We start from the raw sequence: 16,825 nt of genomic DNA on the forward strand, positions 1-16,825 counted from the left end.
GCTCAACTGGGAAAGATGAAAGCTTTTAATGTGGCTGAGCAGACTCGCAACACCACTGCCAAGCACCGCAGTGAAGAAGGGAGAAGACAATTCCCAGGTAGACATACTGGGACAGTTGCTTCCTTCCACAGGTTTTACTACCAGTTAAGATTGTGCAGAGATAGTTACTTTGCACACAGATGAAGAAATTTAAGACCGTTGCTTGTAAGAGCACTTCTGCCAGAGCGTCCACCACTCTCCTGAACAACCCCTAATCTACTTCAGTCAAAATTAGCCAACTGAAAGTAAGCAATTTAAGTAGCTGGTTTAAATAAAGCAGGCTGGTTTCAGCAGCAGCAGGCTGGGAAACACGCAGACCGCTTTGCCGATGGAGCACGGGAGGGATAAGAGACATCCAGCCACACATGCAGCGCTCCTGCAGAAAGAGATTTTTAATCCAGCTCCAATGCCACTCTCTGGGATCAGTCTAATTAAAAGACAAGACACTCAAAGCCTGGATCTGACCCCAGAAGCGTCAAAGAGGGCATGTCAAGACTGCAGGAGACCAGACTGCTCAGCCATGGGGGCCAGCAAGCCTCTTCACCCACTAGCCCATGAGGGCAGAGGAGCTAGGAGGGACACACACCTGCCCCTTTATCTCAGGAAGCTGATGGAGAAGTTAAGGAAATGAACTCACAGAAGAACAGAACAGCGCACACACTAGAAAACCTGCTTCTCAACTACTTAGAACAAAAAGAACACCTCATACTCAGAAGCCTACGATTAATAGTACCACCATGCAGAAATGGCTTTGTTAGCCAAGAGCTGGTTTGGAAGAAACAATTTAGCAATCACCTTAAACCTACAACCAGTATGTGACTTGTCTGCTTGTAGTATTGAACTACTGTGTGACAGATTAATACCAGCTAAACAGTATCTGGAATGGAGCAATATGTATTGCTGTAAAGAGCAGCAGGACTGTTGGTATTAGTAAGCTCCTGTGACATATGGGAAAACAACTAACCAGTTTCCCAAAGACTACCGTTTGTCGTTTCCATTAGCTGACGGCAACGCATCCCTTTCAGTCAGAGATGGAATCTGATCTTCAAATCTATACGTGGATCAGTCAGTCGGTGAGAGAATGGCTATAAACTACCTACTTGGAACAGCAAAAACAAAAAAGAGTGAGGGGGTTTTGACATGTTTTTCACACATCCCAAACCACGCCAGGGATGCCAGCATGTATGCAGGAGGAGAATCCATCAAACTGTTCTGCAAAGGTTGGCAGTATTTGTTTCAAAAGGCCTAATAGTCAGATCATGGGAGTCAGGAGATCTCAGTCAGAGCCACCTTCTTCTGGCACCAACTCCTTGTGGCACCTTTTCATAATTGCTTGCTCTGTATTTCGGTTTCTCTGTGAAGTATCAGCAGTACATATCATAGACAGGGCGGCCAAGGCAGAGATGACTTTGCAGATCCCGTTCAGTACCAGTTATTTCCAATTTGGGAATGGACACCAATAACAAAGCACTTAGGTGGGGAAAAGTCCATAGAAAAAGAAACCAAAACCCAGAACTCTGTTCATATATTGTCAAGCTGAGAAGAATTACAAGAAAAAATACCTCAAGATAAAAGTCCCATCATGGTGCTGCATTGCTTAATAAATATCAGCAGCACAGTGTTACTCTTAGACTATATTTACAGCTTTTAATTATAGATGAAGATTTAGATACTACAGACATTTTGATGTGAAAACAAATTGAGTAGAATCCTGGGCAATAAAACCCAAAAAAAACTCCCTTAGAATGTTAACAGTAGATACAGACACAATTCCCAAAGAAAGACACTGTAAATCATAGCAGATATATTACTCATTAAGGCAAGTTTCATATCACCAGTAACACTGCTTGTAAACAAAACATCTCTCATCTACCCAGTTTTCAGAGACAGGTACAGCAAGCTCTGTACACCTAGACTGAGATCAGGGTTTAGTGCAAATGGCCACTAATAAATACAAGAAAGAAAAGCCAGACCAAAGAACATTTCTTTTTTGCAAAGCAGAAAATTCTATGAAAGAAAGTTTGTATTTTGTGCATGGCTCTGAAACCAAGCTACAGCTTAAACTTGATGCTTCATACCACCTGTCAAAATTTTACACCCTCCAAGCGAAGTGTAGTGTTAGGCTTAAGTCTCAGAGCTTAGAACATGACAAACTCACATTCATCAGAAAGTGGCAGCACTGGAAAAAAGCTTTGACCTTCTTTTACAGTCCTTTGTCCTACAACAGCTTCCTCATCCTTCTTCAAATACCGCTCGCTCAGCCAGTTTCTGGAGGGCTTAGTCTCAATGCTGCCACAACAGGTTACAGGACTATAAATCTGTCAGACCAGGGTATTGATGAAATGGAGTTAACGCCTGGAAGACACAGCAAATGTCAAGAGCACTCAAACAAGAGCTGTTTTTGCATAATCAGCTTTTTCTCATTTGCTTTGGTATTTTGGAACATCTCCTGGTTTACAGCGATTTGCCTGACTTTTGAAGCCTTTTCTCTTAAGTGAGGTCTAGCAGCCTTGCTTCTACCTCAGACATATGAAAAATGCCTTTTTTGCCACTTTTCTTTTACAGCCATCAACATCTGGTCTGATATGTCTGTCACTTGTCTGATACATGTTGCATCAGTAGTGTTTCTTGCAGTCCTACAGCCTGTCCCTTTTAAGACAAATTAAGGGTGCAAGTGCTTATTTACCTGTTTACCAACTGATGTAGTCAGTAGCAAGAAGTCTCAAGCTAGTGCCATATTTATAAACAAAGAAAATGGTGGGGTCCATACCCATTCTGGCAAAACTTACCATTTACTACGCATAAACAAGCTGCATACAGTATTAACCTTGCAAGTAATATTCACCAGGAGAGCACCAATATGCTGTAACATTTTTCGCATTGATGTTCAGATTGCCACTTTGTGGATTACTTTGTGAAAATATTTATTCTTCATCTTTTCCCTCTGACTAGTTGGCTTTTCAAGTTTCTTCCTGCAATTTTTGTGGCTTCTGAAACAATCTGAAAGAAGATTCTGGCATACCGGTCCAAACTTTTGACAACCATGGGGTGCAGAACTGTCTCCTTAACACACCGTTCCATTACTCTCCCCATAAAACCCCTACACTCGCTACTCCATTAAACTGATCTCCACAGACAGAACTGAGGCATATGACTAGTGAAAACAAAACAAAGCCCCTTATGTAAGGATAAGCATTTCTGTAAGACTCCAGTTAGGTGTTGCTTTTACATTCACAGTTTGACTGGTAAGTACAAGAATGAATTCTGCCGTACTAATCTATAACTTGTAATAGAAGTAGCTGGTCCATTTATATGGAAAGTATCTTTAGGGTATAAGTCAGAATTTATGCATCACACATTAACCTCTATTAGTCACCTCTGTCAAGAACCAAATCATCACACTCCTGTTACTCTATTTAGACACAAGTTTTTTTAGTGTATGTCACCTGGACAGGTGGCAGGGCCAGTTAATAAGCAGGACCTTAGAACATGATGCTCAAGATGCCATTACTTGTCCTAAGGATCTATAAAAATTTGTGACGAGCAATGCGTACAAAATGGATTAGGAAGAGGAGGCAGAAGTTGTTACCTACAGTGCACTGAAAGTTCATTTTACTTTGCTCCATTCAAAAAAAAAAAAATCCCAGCAAGTCAGCAGTGTGTATTGAGTGGTTGGTGTTCTGTGGTAGTCTGAGTGTTGCCAGGATTTTCAGAGCATCCGTCAATGTTTTGTTTCCGATTGGGAAAATACTCTATAATACTTTCAGCTAAAAATGCAAAACTTGCAAGAAATCCAAATATCTGTGAAAGTGAAAGGAATATATGATTTTAAAATGTACAAACATTAACAGTTTTCTAACATTGTTAGGAGAGATTTGCTGGACTATTTACATACATTAATAGCGCTTATATATTAAGATTACAGTCCACCTTAAATCGGTGGTTCCATTTAAATTAGAAACAGATCAGAAATCATAATTCTAGCACATTTAATGCAAAAGTTTTCACAGTTCTCATTCTCTTAATCAAGCTTGAACCATTTAATATGTTCTAAACAGCCCTTAAAAGTATATTCATTTTATTGCAAAAATTAGTTATTGAAGAAGTGTGGCATTGGTGGTATAGCAGAGCATTTACCCAAAAGATGGCTGCTGATTCAAGAGACTAAGTGAAGAAGAGTAACACATGGAAGGTGAAGGGAAAGAAGATCTGCAGAGCCTAAGCAAGTCCTTACTGTGTCAGCAAGGGGGAATGAAATGACATTTTGTTAATGACATTTCATTATTAGTCATGGCAAGATAGTGATAAGGAGGACGCTGGTTTCAGCAGCTTCTTTCAAACAAACACAGAATTGCACCGGTACAGGCTGGGGGCTGACCTGCTGGAAAGCAGCTCTGTTGGGAAAGACTGGGGAGTGCTGGTGGACAGCAGGTTTACCCTGAGCCAGCAACTGTGCCCTTGTGGCCAAGAAGGCCAATGGTAGCCTGGGGTGCATTGGAAGGAGTGCGGCCAGCAGGTTGAGGAGGTTATCCTCCCCCTCTACTCTGCCCTAGGAGACCACAACTGGAATACTGTGTCCAGTTTTGGGCCCCCCAGTTTAAGAAGGACAGGGAACTGCTCGAGCAAGTCCAGTGAAGAGCTACCAAGATGATCAGGGGACTGGAGCATCTCCCTTATGAGGAAAGGCTGAGAGACCTGGTTTTGTTCAGCCTGGAGAAGATTAGACTGAGGGGGGATCTCATCAGTGCTTATAAATATCTGAAGGGCGGATGCCAAGAGGATGGGGCCGGACTCTTTTCAGTGATCCCCAATGACAGGACAAGGGGCAATGGGCACAGGCTGGAACACAGGAAGTTCCAGTTAAATATGAGAAAAAACAACTTTCCTGTGAGGGTGACAGAGCAGGGGAACAGGCTGCCCGGGGAGGCTGTGGAGTCTCCTTCCCTGGAGACATTCAAAACCCACCTGGACGTGTTCCTGTGCCCCCTGCTCCAGGTGTCCCTGCTCAAGCAGGGGGGTTGGACAAGGACCCTTACCAGTCTGTGATTATGTAAAACACATGCATTGTTCTAACTTTTACCTAAATTTTACACAACTGGTTTGCTCCAAAGCAATTTGACGCTAGTAAGTCTTAAATCACCATAGTTATTGTTTTTTCAGCACCAGAAAAAACCACCTGAAAGACTTTATACTCAAACCATTAGGTTTGAATATATCAACATCACAGAAGATGACTACACAAAAGTTTGTCTCTCTAATAGTTTGTGCCACCTGGGGAACATAATTACTTTGCTTTCTTTTCTAGTTTATTTTTTCTCATTCAAGAACAGAATCAAAATTTGATCTTTAAAACTCACATATTCACTTTTCCAAGGTTATTCTAAAGATGTGCCAAATGAGTGAGGAATTGCAACATCCACAGCATCCTAAAGCCTCTTCAGTGCCTTACCCTCAGCTTCTTCAGTGTTCCCCAGGAGATGCATGCCCTTGCTGCTCTTCTAACTATTTATGTCACTGAGGAAACTGCTGCTCTTATTGCAGCCTTTGCAAGTCTGCATTCTCCACATATGCTTTATAACGCCTGGCAAAAGACGTGGTTTCTTGCTGACTTCGTGAGGGAGTGGCATTATGAAAGGACAACTGAGGGAAAGAGTAGGCATTTCAGAGGTAGGGTACCAGAGAACCGGGCAAGCTGTGAGAGAGGGCAATGTCGAAACAGTGACAGATGACAGGGAATCATATGGAGCCAAGACAGTGGAGTCTGAGGAACCCAGAAGCAAGCCGCAAATGCTGGGGAGCTGCAAGTGCACGCAGAGCTTTCCAGCAGTCCTGAGGAATGCCTGCTCTTTGGATTTCCTATAGTAAGTTTCTGGAAGGTCTGAAATAGCTAAATCCTCCTGAAACATTGCAATGCACTGAATTCTGTTCCCTGCCCAGTTTCTTCCCTGCAAATTGAGTAAGATTTAGAGGGCAGAGAAATTAACATACAAGATAAATACGAAGTAAATTATGCAATTTGAAGACTTACACATGCAGCATTTTCAAGACTAGACCCAGAGCTGGTCACAGCAAACACTATTGATGCTAACAGAAAACAGACACCTGTGACTGCAATGGTCAAAAGATTCTGCAAATATAAAAAAAACTGAGTGTTATAGAATTGTAGATATACTACCTGAAAAAGAACAAGCATCGTTAACAACAGCTGAGTTAATCTGCCAGTGAATTTATGCTTTAAAAATCTGATGCTAACGGGAGCTTCAGAAAAAAATTTTTACAGCTATATTCCAAACAACGTTCAACACTATCAACTATTTAGGAGAGCGTGCATTACATACTCCCCCGTTTCTCTCGTCTGTCAGGCTCAGGTCAACCATGCTAGCATTATCCCCTATGGAAAACATCTAGGAAAGCAGAAACCTGTATGTAAATGTGCCCATCCAAATCTCTTGCTACGCTCCCTTATCTGTACCTTCATGTAAAAAAAACCTGTTGTTTGCTCTGAAAACAAATAGGAAGGGACGCTCATAAGAAACTATAATATTCTTATGACTTTACAGAGCAACTTTGTGCCACCGCTAGATCTTCTGAAATAAAAAAGCATGAACTCTAACAAGTATGATTATTACCAAGAAGGAGGTAGGCTACATCCAGTAGGAAAACAGACAGGGTAAAGGGGCAAGTTACAAGTGTCATGCTGGCAGTAAATTGTGTTCCATATTCGTACAGACATGCAATGACTATGCAGTAGCATCAGTCTGCATGAAAGACTTTCACCGTCCTAAAATCCTGCAGGTAACCAACATGACAATTTTGCAAAAGCTGTCAATATAAAAGGGACTCTCAACACTGACTCATTTTTTTTAACTATAAGCTACTTTAATCTACCCTTTAAATAGAGAAGAAAAGGAGATTCATTCTGCATAGCTTTCGTACTCCACAGTAGTCTTTAAGCACTTACAAGAAATGGTTTAAGAAAAAAAATTCCTTACCGCAATCTGTACTTTATTTTTCCCGAATCTTTCGTATATATCAGTGCAATACACACACAAGGTCAGGAGGCTCAAAAGCAAGGCACTGCAGCTTATGAATTCAAAGATGTAAAGTCCGGCACACTTGATACAACCCTCCACGATTTCTTCACAAATAAAAGCCAAAAAAGAGAGTATCTGCAAACAAATAACATGCTTGAGTTGGATCAAGTCTCTAATATCTTCAGCAAACAGACATCTCTGATATGAACATTAATAAAGACAGCTGTGAGGAAAATCCTCAGTCTACAAAGAACCTGGTAAAATTCTGCGCTACTTTCTTACAGGCAGAAATAATTACACAGTAACACGGTTTACCCTTGCTGTAAGCAGAGCACACACCGCCAAACACAGGCTTCTTGATTAGACAGTCAAGATTCCTGATTCGTGGGTTTGTGCAATTGCCAGTTGGACGCAGACAAGGCAGGCAGCGTGGCGAGCAGCACTCGGCCCGCTCAGAACAAGCAAAAATCCTATTGCTTACTACTTAGAACCACACTTAATTTTAAATGCATTTGAGTTCAGGGTGGAGGGGGAAATTGAGGATGGCAGTGACACTGTCAGCTACTTCTCTGAAAGTTCACAGGTGACGTTACCTCCCTTGATAAACTTCAAAGAAAGCACACGTAGTGAATAGCTCAGGTGCTTATGACCCAGTAACAACAAAAGCTCAGCTGTACTTGTAGGAACCAACATTTTAAACTATGTTTAAGCTATGTTGGACAGCGTTTAATCTATGCAGAAGCTTATGTTCACCTTCCTGCCACAGTACGTTTTGAGGAAAGAACATGAGTCAATTCCTGTACAGTCACCATACATCTGCAGCAGGATCTTCTACTATTTTATTGTACAAAAACCAATAATACTTTATTTAAATGATCTCTCATTTTCATAGAATCATAGAATCATTAAGGTTGGAAAAGACCTCTAGGATCATCAAGTCCAACCGACAACCCAACACTGCCCTGCCTCCTAAACCATGCCCTGAAGTGCCACGTCTACACGTCTTTTGAACACCTCCAAGGAGGGTGACTCCACCACCTCTCTGGGCAGCCTCTTCCAATGCCTGACCACTCTTCCAGTAAAGGAATTTTTCCTAACATCCAATATAATCAGATACTAATTTGGTGAATTCCTGCTAGTTTCCTTCATCCCATAAAGTTGACAGAGGATTATAGATCCTTGTAGTACGGAGTTCACCAAATCAAAACAAAAACATTAGTAGGAATCAGTCACAAAATTGAGACTGATACAAGGACAATGACCCTATTTTTAATAAGAGTATACGGGCAATAATAAGGTTGACAGTTCTTCTTTAAAAAAAAAAACAAACCAAATGCTAAAATTCAGAATTGTTATTTTCCAGTTATTAGCAACTGCAGATGCTTCATCTGCACCTTATTCTTGGAAAACAACCACCAGCCTTCAGTTTCAGTTTTCTGACAGTAAAAACAAGAACAGCAATTTAGCACGTGGGAACTGTAAACTGCCCCCACTGTGCCAGACCTCAGAAGGGCATTCAAGGCATCATTTTTTTAAAATATCCTGCAACCATGTAAAGTAAACAGGATCTCAGAAGGGGAAAGAACCCGAGCTGGGAAACTGCAGTATTACTATCAGGCCTCTGCACACTTCCCTTCTCACTCACAGAGACTGGCAAGACAAACTTCTCAGCAGCCCTCGCACCTAAAAAAGTGACTACAATGGCTGTCCGAGGGATGTTTGGACTCTGAATTTCAATATTTAAGGGTGTTTTTTTGCATTTCAAAAGATTTGCTTAGAGCTGTGCCCAATTACTTTCAATTTCACATTTTCCACAAGGTCAGCTGAGTGTGAGATAAGTTTTCATTTATAGTTCTAGTTCTTTTTATCAGCGCTGAAAACTGAATGCCGTCACTTTCACCTGGGATGAAACAGAACAGAAAGGAAATAAACCTGCCCTTAAAAGAATTTATAAGCCCAGATAGCCATTATATGATCTAAATAACTGAAAAATCCCTCTCTGCTGAGCATACAAACAAATAGAAAGAAAAGCCACTCAAAGAGTAGCTATAAAGGGTTCAGTGTCAAATAAATGAGATTTACCAAGTGGAGTCCTGTGTAGGACTTGTCCAAGTCAATAGTCAATTTTTCTTAACAAGCTGAATAACAAAATAAAGTATGTTAAAAAAGCTTTGGCTTGAAGAACTTTTAAAGTACTGTATCAGCAGCACATTTATAAGCTGCCAGAAAGTTCTGCTTGGGTTTCTTAACTTGCTTCTTGGTATCAATATGAGAAACAAAAGGGATTACTCTGTTGTCCTACTACAAAAAAAAAAAAAAGAATAGTTTTAAATACAACTAAAAAACTAGTTCCTAACTTCAGTTTATATAGTTACAACTATATTACATAGCAAGAAGTTTTTTCTACTACCAGCCAGAAGATTATAATCTCTATTATTCATCGGCATTTTAGTAACATCCCACTATTAGATACAGTGTAAATATATGAACCACTTTAAACAAGCCAGGAGATTCCACATTTCCCTCAGTTCCCCAAGAACTGTTCTGCCAGAGATCCACCTCTGTCCATCAGCCTTAGTCCCAGGATGCGTGCAGACCTCTACAGACTCACATGAAGCTGCCAAAGCTCCTTCTGTTTTGTTTTGTTTTTGTATCTGCCTCCTCCACACCAATCCCATGGAGAATCCCTAGCAACCAATGCCCAGAATATCACTACTGCTTTTCTCTGAGCCACCAGTAACAAGGGGAGAAGGGCAGGTCAGTAGTTCCTAATTTTCTTAAGAGCTAAACCTTCTGGGCAGATCTTCTTTCCCCCTGAAGCTCAGGGTGACACCTGATGACAAAAGCAGGCAGCCACCACCACCTTCCTTGCCTCTCGCCCAGGGCCCTGCCCTGCTGCAGGTGCAGTGCCAGCACTGGTGGGGAGGCAGAGGTCAGCCGGCAGGTAGGTCAGGCACGGCTGAGAGCATGCACACGCTGTGGAGAGGTGCAGTGGACACGGCCAGGCTGGCACCAGGCTTGCTGGTTCCTGCAGGAAAATCCACACCTCGCCATATGCATGCACTGCTTGCTTTCCTGTGTGCGGTAAATGGAAAAGCGTCACTGGAGATGAGGTTTCTAACTTTTTTTTTAAATTATTAGTCTTACTTGTCCATATGTACACCAGAAGTTAAACATCTTCATCTGTCCCTTACCAGCAAGAAGTTATTCATTGATACTGACATTACTGTTGGAAGTTTCTACACAAGCATCAAGTTTCTAGATTTAATAAATGAAAGGCTACAAGAATGCTATGAAAATAAAGCAGATCAAAGAACATTCCAAGAGGCCTGTGAAAATGCTCAGCAGTGGTATTCCCAGCACATAATCTTCTAGTTCAGATGGGTGCACATATTAATTCTGTAAGTCTTCACATTCAGGGCTGGTATAGGAAGTGAACAGCTCAGAAAAAGAGCAGATGTTTTAAGACTGAATTACAATTCTCCTTTCCATTTACGGCAGTTTTGTTAAAGTCAAACAACAGTTGATGACAAGTATTTCTGCTTTAGATAGGAATTTGTTTCTACCTCAATCTTGGCACAAAATTTGCTGTCCCATTTACCTTTATGCAGAATCGGAACCAGCCATGGACTAACAAAAACATTCTACCTAAATAAAAAATGAAAGAAATAATAATCTAGAAAAACCTGCAAAAAGCATGCATCCAGGCATCCTTTTGGCAGTCACATCTTCCTTATTTCATTTGCCCCAAAAGCTTTAATAAGGCAGGCTAAGATTATGATGTCTGCTATTATTAATCAGAAGAAAAGCGTTTCTAAGGTCTATAAGCCAGTTTTCTGCAGGTGACTTCACAGCATTTTGTATAATACTTGACCACTTCTAAAACGAAGACAGCTCGTCTTCTGAGTGCAAGACTGTGTTTAGCAGTCCAACTGAGTGATTATCAGTGTGTAATCCCAATAACAACTCATACTCACTCTTGTGTCACCAGGCTAACAGATGTTAATTGACCATCACCATCACTGGCATTTCCAAAAATCAACACTTTCCCAGAATGGGAACATTTCTCTTACTGGAGATACCGACACTTCCACCTTCAGTAATTTCTGGAGCTTGTTTAATGTGTTTTGACCAAGAATTCTATGATCTGTGCATTTTAGCAAAGAGAAGCAAAGGGGGGGGAAAAGCCTGTTGCAAATCAGGAGGGTGAATGGCTGTAATTCCATTTTCTTTTTCCTCTTGTTGAAGGACAGGTACAGGCCATAAACTGCTAATTCTTTAGCAACATATCAAGCAGCTATTCATCCTGTTTAGGATAATCATAATTTTCCTTTTGTCCTACCTAGAAAGCTTTTTAAATAATGCCTCTGTTCGGGTAAACAGTTCAAAACTTTGGTACACCAGTAAATTTTTGTATATAATGGTTTATTTAAGTTGGTGGAACTACTTATACAAGTGATCTGCTTGTCTGAGAGCAACAGCCAGCAGATATTTATTAATCTCCAGTAGATTAATTAAAAAGTTTATGTGCTATTACATTTATTTATGTGCTATTACATTCATTTATTTAAAGCCTTCTTGGGTGTGATTTTTTAAAATGTTCTTAGAAAACATTATTTTTGGCAGTGTTACTGTTACCTTTACCAGCATTCAAGAATCTTATGTTTCTGGTTGAGGGTTTTGACTGCGTGCGAGACAAAGTTTAAAAACTGAACATCCTCTTTTCTATAACAGTGAAGTAAAGAGAAAGGGTTGGAAATCACCTACTAGTCCTATAAGCATGTGACATATGACTAAAATGCCACTTTGTTGGCTGGAAAACATACTCTGACACACACTTACAGTCATCTGCCCTTTCCCACTGTGGGTTTCACTACCTCCCCGACAGTACTTAAGAATTATGCTCCTCGCGTCCTTATCAGTAGTTGCACTGGCGCCTTTTGGAAGAGCCTATCACCGAGCACAGAACGAACAGGAATCCAGCTGCTGAATGTGTTCATGAATAACGTTACACGCAACAAAAAAGCAAGCAGAATAGAAGCCTTTCATTTCCTGGTGGGCACAGGACTGTCCAACATGAAGTGATGCACTGCGATGTCTTGTACAATAGGCCACCACCAACACCACACGTTTCCAGTACAATTTTCTACCACAGATCATGGAAGAAATAAGCACCCTGATTTGAGCACAGACAGCGCAGCATGATAAGCTTACACAGGGGCTGCAGGGGCAGCAGGAGAAGGAGGTCCGGATCTGAAGACCCAGCAAGCTCTTCCCAGTTCTACCGCCCTACCCTGAGGTTCAACCAAAGGCTTCTACCTCTTGTTTTCATCCAATGTAGCCCTCACAAGAAAATAATGAGTTTCCCGTGAGGTTTCCCTTTCATTTTAAACCATAGCTGAACCATGTGGGTGCAGCACTGAACCTTCAGATGCCAGCACCTACTCCTGTAGCTAGAACGTGAAAAAAGAACAACCCTGTTACCTCCTCACCATAAAATAATCTGAACTTGTAGGGACGAAAGCATTGTAAGACACCTGCTTTCCATCTGAGCTGTAAGACTGCACAGCTTTAGTGCCCAACAGCAAAGGTGGGCTTTGCCTTTGCGAGGCCTGAGGCCGGGCTTTCCCCACCGACAGAAGTAACTCCCGTGAAGCCCGTGTGCAGCCATCATCTCCCACAGCCTGCGCTCTGCCAGAGAAGAGTTTAATTTTTAAGCGGCGAGGGATTGTCCCTAAAGCCGGAGGCCATCCTAGCACGCTCACGCCCATGCCAAAGCGGCACTTTTGGCGAGCGGGGACACCTGTGGAGCGGTGACAGGGCGGGAGCGGTGACGGGGCGGGAACGGGCCCGGCCCGGCCGGTCTCGGCCACCCCGGTGAGACCTTCGGCCTCTCCCGGCTGCCGGCAGCCATTCTGTCCCGCCGACGGAGCGTGAGGCACGGCCGCTGCCCGTGGAGGCGGTCGGTCGGTCTATCGGTCAGTCAGTTAGTCAGTCGGTCAGTCAGTCAGTCAGTCGGTCAGTCAGTCAGCAACCGCCCGCCAGCCCCGCTCCCCCCACCTTCGCGCGCCGGCGGCCGCGCCCGCCGCTCCCCGCCGGGCTGAGGAGAGGAGGGGAAGGGAGGGGGGAGGACGGACGGACTCACCGCTTGGAAGGCTTTGGCCCCCAGCTGCCATCCCGAGAGGCGCCGCAGGGTGCAGCCGAAGGGGCAGTGGGTCGGCTTGGCCTGCGGCTCGGTGGTCTCGTTGTAGACGGCGCCGTCCTGCATGACCGCGCCGCCGCCAGCTGCTGGCTGGGGAAAGCGAAAGCAAAAGGGCGGCGGCGGCTCTGGGAGGGACGTGGAGGGAAGGTGGCGGCGGCCCGCCCAGGACCCGGCGGGACCAGGGCGCTTCCTGCAGCCAGCGCCGTCGCTGCCCCCGGCGGCGTGAGGGGGGCGGCGTGAGGGGATCGGCCGGGGCCCGCGGGGCTGCGCCAAGGGACAGTCGCGCAGGGGTCGCCTCAGGCCTGGGGCCGTTCTCAGTTCTGCAAGCGGTGCTTATTAGGAAGAGTTTACAAGATTATTTACTTCCCCGTTGTCACATGAGGTTGCGATGTCAGAAGGGTTTTTTAAGCCGAAGCTTTCCCTGCTCGCATTCGCTGTGGTCAGTGAGAGAAAACACGGGTATTTCTGATTATCTGCTAATATACTTCCATTCCTTTGCCCAGAACAACTTTTTAAAAGAAGCTACAGCTCTTGGCGCCTGCCTAAGAGTAGATCGAGCCCATTGTATGTAAGCAAAGGTGTGTCATATTTGCTCTTATTAATGTATTGTCCACATAACTACTATGGTCCTTCACAGTCAAGTTCAGATACATTTCACTTACTTAATTTAAGTCAAATACAATCTACTGATGGAAAAGATCATAGAATCATAGAATTATTTAAGGTTGGAAAAGACCTCTAGGATCATCACATCCAACTGTCAGCCCAACACCACCATGCCTCCTAAACCCATGCCCTGAAGTGCCATGTCTACACATTTTTTGAACACCTCCAGGGCTGGTGACTCCTCCACCTCTCTGGGCAGCCTGTTCCATTGCCTGACCACTCTTTCAGGAAGTAAGTTTCTCCTAATATCCAGTCTAAACCTCCCCTGGCACAGCTTGAGGCCATAATGATGAGGAGGATTTGCTTTCTTAACCTTAGCTTTCTACGTGCTTAGGGAACAGAGCGGGCTGTTCAGATGCTGCCTTCTCTTTCAGAACCACACAATGAAGGGGAAGGATGCGTGCCATGGTGACTCACAAGGTAGGTGCTGTTTTTAACTCCATGAAGGACCACCATTAACTGGACAGGTGGAGTAGTATGGGCCAGGTAACAGCCGTCGGGCTGCGCTCTGTGCCGAACACGTACCAGCAGGCCGTACGTGTGACCTCGCCAGGTAAGGCAACACTAGCCAGGGGAACACACGGGGTCCCCAGGCAGGATGGTGCAGGCTTGTCTGTGCCATAAACAATGTTTGGCTGCAGGAATTGGCTTGAGAGGCAACTGAGTAGGGCAAGTCCTGTAATTCCCAAGGCATGGGAGTTTCCGCTAAAATAACTAAGGCATCTCTATGGGTGTGCCCTCACTTTTGCCTGGGGCTGGGATGAGTCTAACAGCTCTGCGGGCAGCATCCCAGACTGCAGGACTGAGCAGGTAGGTGTAGTCAGTAACATTTACTGTTACCACCTACAAGCCCCCAGTGCCTTCATTACATTTTTTTTTACATGAATACATTAGAAATAGGATTACATTACAGAGGCTGGCATCTCTCTTCTGTAGGAAATTCCCTTCTTGTTTTGTTTTCTTCCTTGATAAAGTCTCAAAACTGGCCGAATAACTCCAAAGCCACAAAGTGTGTGATGAGACTGTGCTGTGGTCTGAGGGAGACAGGATTTAAAGTAGATAGATGCAATTGTCTGTTCTTTTAGGGTGTTCGGTAGCATCTAAGGCTATTTTGTTGTTGTTCTGTGTTGAACCTTTACTAGTGTCTTAATGCAGCATTGCTAGGCTATGAGTACAGGTGTTAGTGTCGAAGACAGCTGTCTTGAGGAGAGACTGCTTTTCAAGCAGTCACAGAAACACAAGCCTACGAAAAATAAAATGTATGGCAACCATCTTCTAGTTCCTGCTGTCTTTAAGAGTTGCTTTTTCTGTTCAGGCCTTCTCCAGGAAATACATATCAATGCTGCATGAACTGCAAAGGCTAGCTTGCCATTTAAAGCCTAACTTATTTAGGCCTCTATTTATGTGTTTATATGGAGGTGCAGGAAAAGAAAAACAACAGCAAAGCTACAGGAACATGTGACAGAGAAGGAATTAAAACTGGACAAGAGCATTGGACCTGATAGCTTAAAAATACTTCAAGCATTAGGTTAAAACATACAAATGCTGCTATTCACACAAACTGCCGGTGTCCTTCACCCTTTCATCAGCACTGTCTTTCAAGTACAGTATCTCTCCTTTAAAGACGGAATGCAAATCAAAATGATAGTTATGATATTTAACAAGCCTGTTTAATGCAAATAACTGTAATTAGCTGGCTGTGATTTAATGGAAATCCCATTCCAGATGTACATCTATTAATTTCCTTCTGTTTATGTGCTACACCTGACAGAGTTTTCCAAAAAGATGAGTCTTTCTTACCCCACCACGGCCTCTGCTGGGGTGGCAGGCCCAGAGCTAAAGGCAGGACGGGGTGGCAGAGGAGCAGCCCTGGCATTAGATCCAGAGCTGCAGTAACATCTCCAGCCAACCAGGCAGAGACCGGGAGATCGGTGGAAGCAGATTAGTGACGGGCAACCTAGTTTTCTCCTTCATTACATCTTCTCCAAAGATACCCACGATAGTGACCAAAAAGCAATACCAATTAAGTTGAGAAAGCCACCTCATTAGGGGAGATTACAGTGTACACAGTACAGCTGTGCAACAGTTACCGCTCCTTGCTGCTGATGTTGAAATAATTCACAAAAATGTGTGACTGGTGCTACTCGAAGCAGTTGAGTAAATGCCAGCCGCCAGAATAAGGCGGAGACAGGCCAGGGCTGCATCACTGTTTTCATGAAGTGACGCCCTGGCGTCTCTTTGGCACTAGCTTTGTGCTGCGTTACAGCGTGATGCCAAAACCCAAGTCCCCCACACTCCGAACTGGCAGCAGGGCTCTGCCGAGCTCACAGATGTTCTCTTTTTTCCCCTGTTCCTAAGTGCAGTTGTGGGTTTTTTTTTGCCTGTCTTCTTGGAGGGTGGAGAAGGAAGTAGAGGACTGGGAAAGCAGCTTAAAAGCTCAACCACTGAAGGAGCTGGACTTGGTTTCATTTGAAGGGTGGTGAGGTTTATTGCTACTGCACAATCTGGGGAGCTCTGCTGAAGTCAGCCAGGCTGACTGGTCTCGGCTCTGGTGTTCCCACATGGGCATCTCCCCAGCTTTTGTTCATTACTCTAGCCCCGTGCATTACATGAAGTAAATACAGGATGACTAGCTGGCAAATGGAATATTCCAAGGACTGCGACAAAGACCTCAGAAAAGAATTGAACGTGTTGCATCTGCTGAAGCTTCTCCAGCTCTTGAGGCTCTATTTTTGGGCTCAGTATTGCAACTGAACTTCACAGACCCCGATCACCATACTAACGTGGTAGAATGTGTGATTTTTAAACAGCTGAAGATGAAGAATTAGCATCTTTAACAGCTATTTCTAGAGTATCCCTTATGGCACATGAGAAAAAAAAATCC

The 16,825-nt window shown here is 43.6% G+C and overlaps 1 protein-coding gene and 1 long non-coding RNA gene across 4 annotated transcripts in view; one reads left to right on the forward strand and one right to left on the reverse strand.

Moving 5' to 3' along the window:
* Positions 1 to 13,491, reverse strand: CMTM6 (CKLF like MARVEL transmembrane domain containing 6). Of its 3 annotated transcripts, XR_012658965.1 has the most exons (5): positions 13,219 to 13,444; positions 7,032 to 7,208; positions 6,068 to 6,166; positions 3,633 to 3,840; positions 2,255 to 2,394 (listed from the first exon to the last, which is right to left on the reverse strand). XR_012658965.1 is itself a non-coding variant. In XM_075083311.1 (4 exons), the coding sequence occupies exons 1-4, from the start codon at positions 13,339 to 13,341 to the stop codon at positions 3,691 to 3,693; spliced, it is 549 nt and encodes a 182-aa protein (XP_074939412.1). In that variant the 5' UTR covers positions 13,342 to 13,491; the 3' UTR covers positions 1 to 3,690. The 3 variants fall into 3 exon arrangements, 2 of the variants coding, with proteins under 2 accessions (XP_074939412.1, XP_074939411.1); XM_075083311.1 differs by having other exon boundaries at positions 1 to 3,840; positions 13,219 to 13,491; XM_075083310.1 differs by lacking the exon at positions 3,633 to 3,840 and having other exon boundaries at positions 1 to 2,394; positions 13,219 to 13,447.
* Positions 12,970 to 16,825, forward strand: part of LOC142052751 (uncharacterized) — a 9,140-nt gene continuing 5,284 nt past the window's right edge. The window contains exons 1-2 of the long non-coding RNA XR_012658966.1: positions 12,970 to 13,051; positions 14,316 to 14,361. This is a non-coding gene — a long non-coding RNA (uncharacterized LOC142052751). The remainder of the gene's footprint in view (positions 13,052 to 14,315; positions 14,362 to 16,825) is intronic.

This window comes from Phalacrocorax aristotelis, chromosome 2 (assembly GCF_949628215.1).
Source record: "Phalacrocorax aristotelis chromosome 2, bGulAri2.1, whole genome shotgun sequence".
In the NCBI taxonomy this organism is placed as follows: Eukaryota; Metazoa; Chordata; class Aves; order Suliformes; family Phalacrocoracidae; genus Phalacrocorax; species Phalacrocorax aristotelis.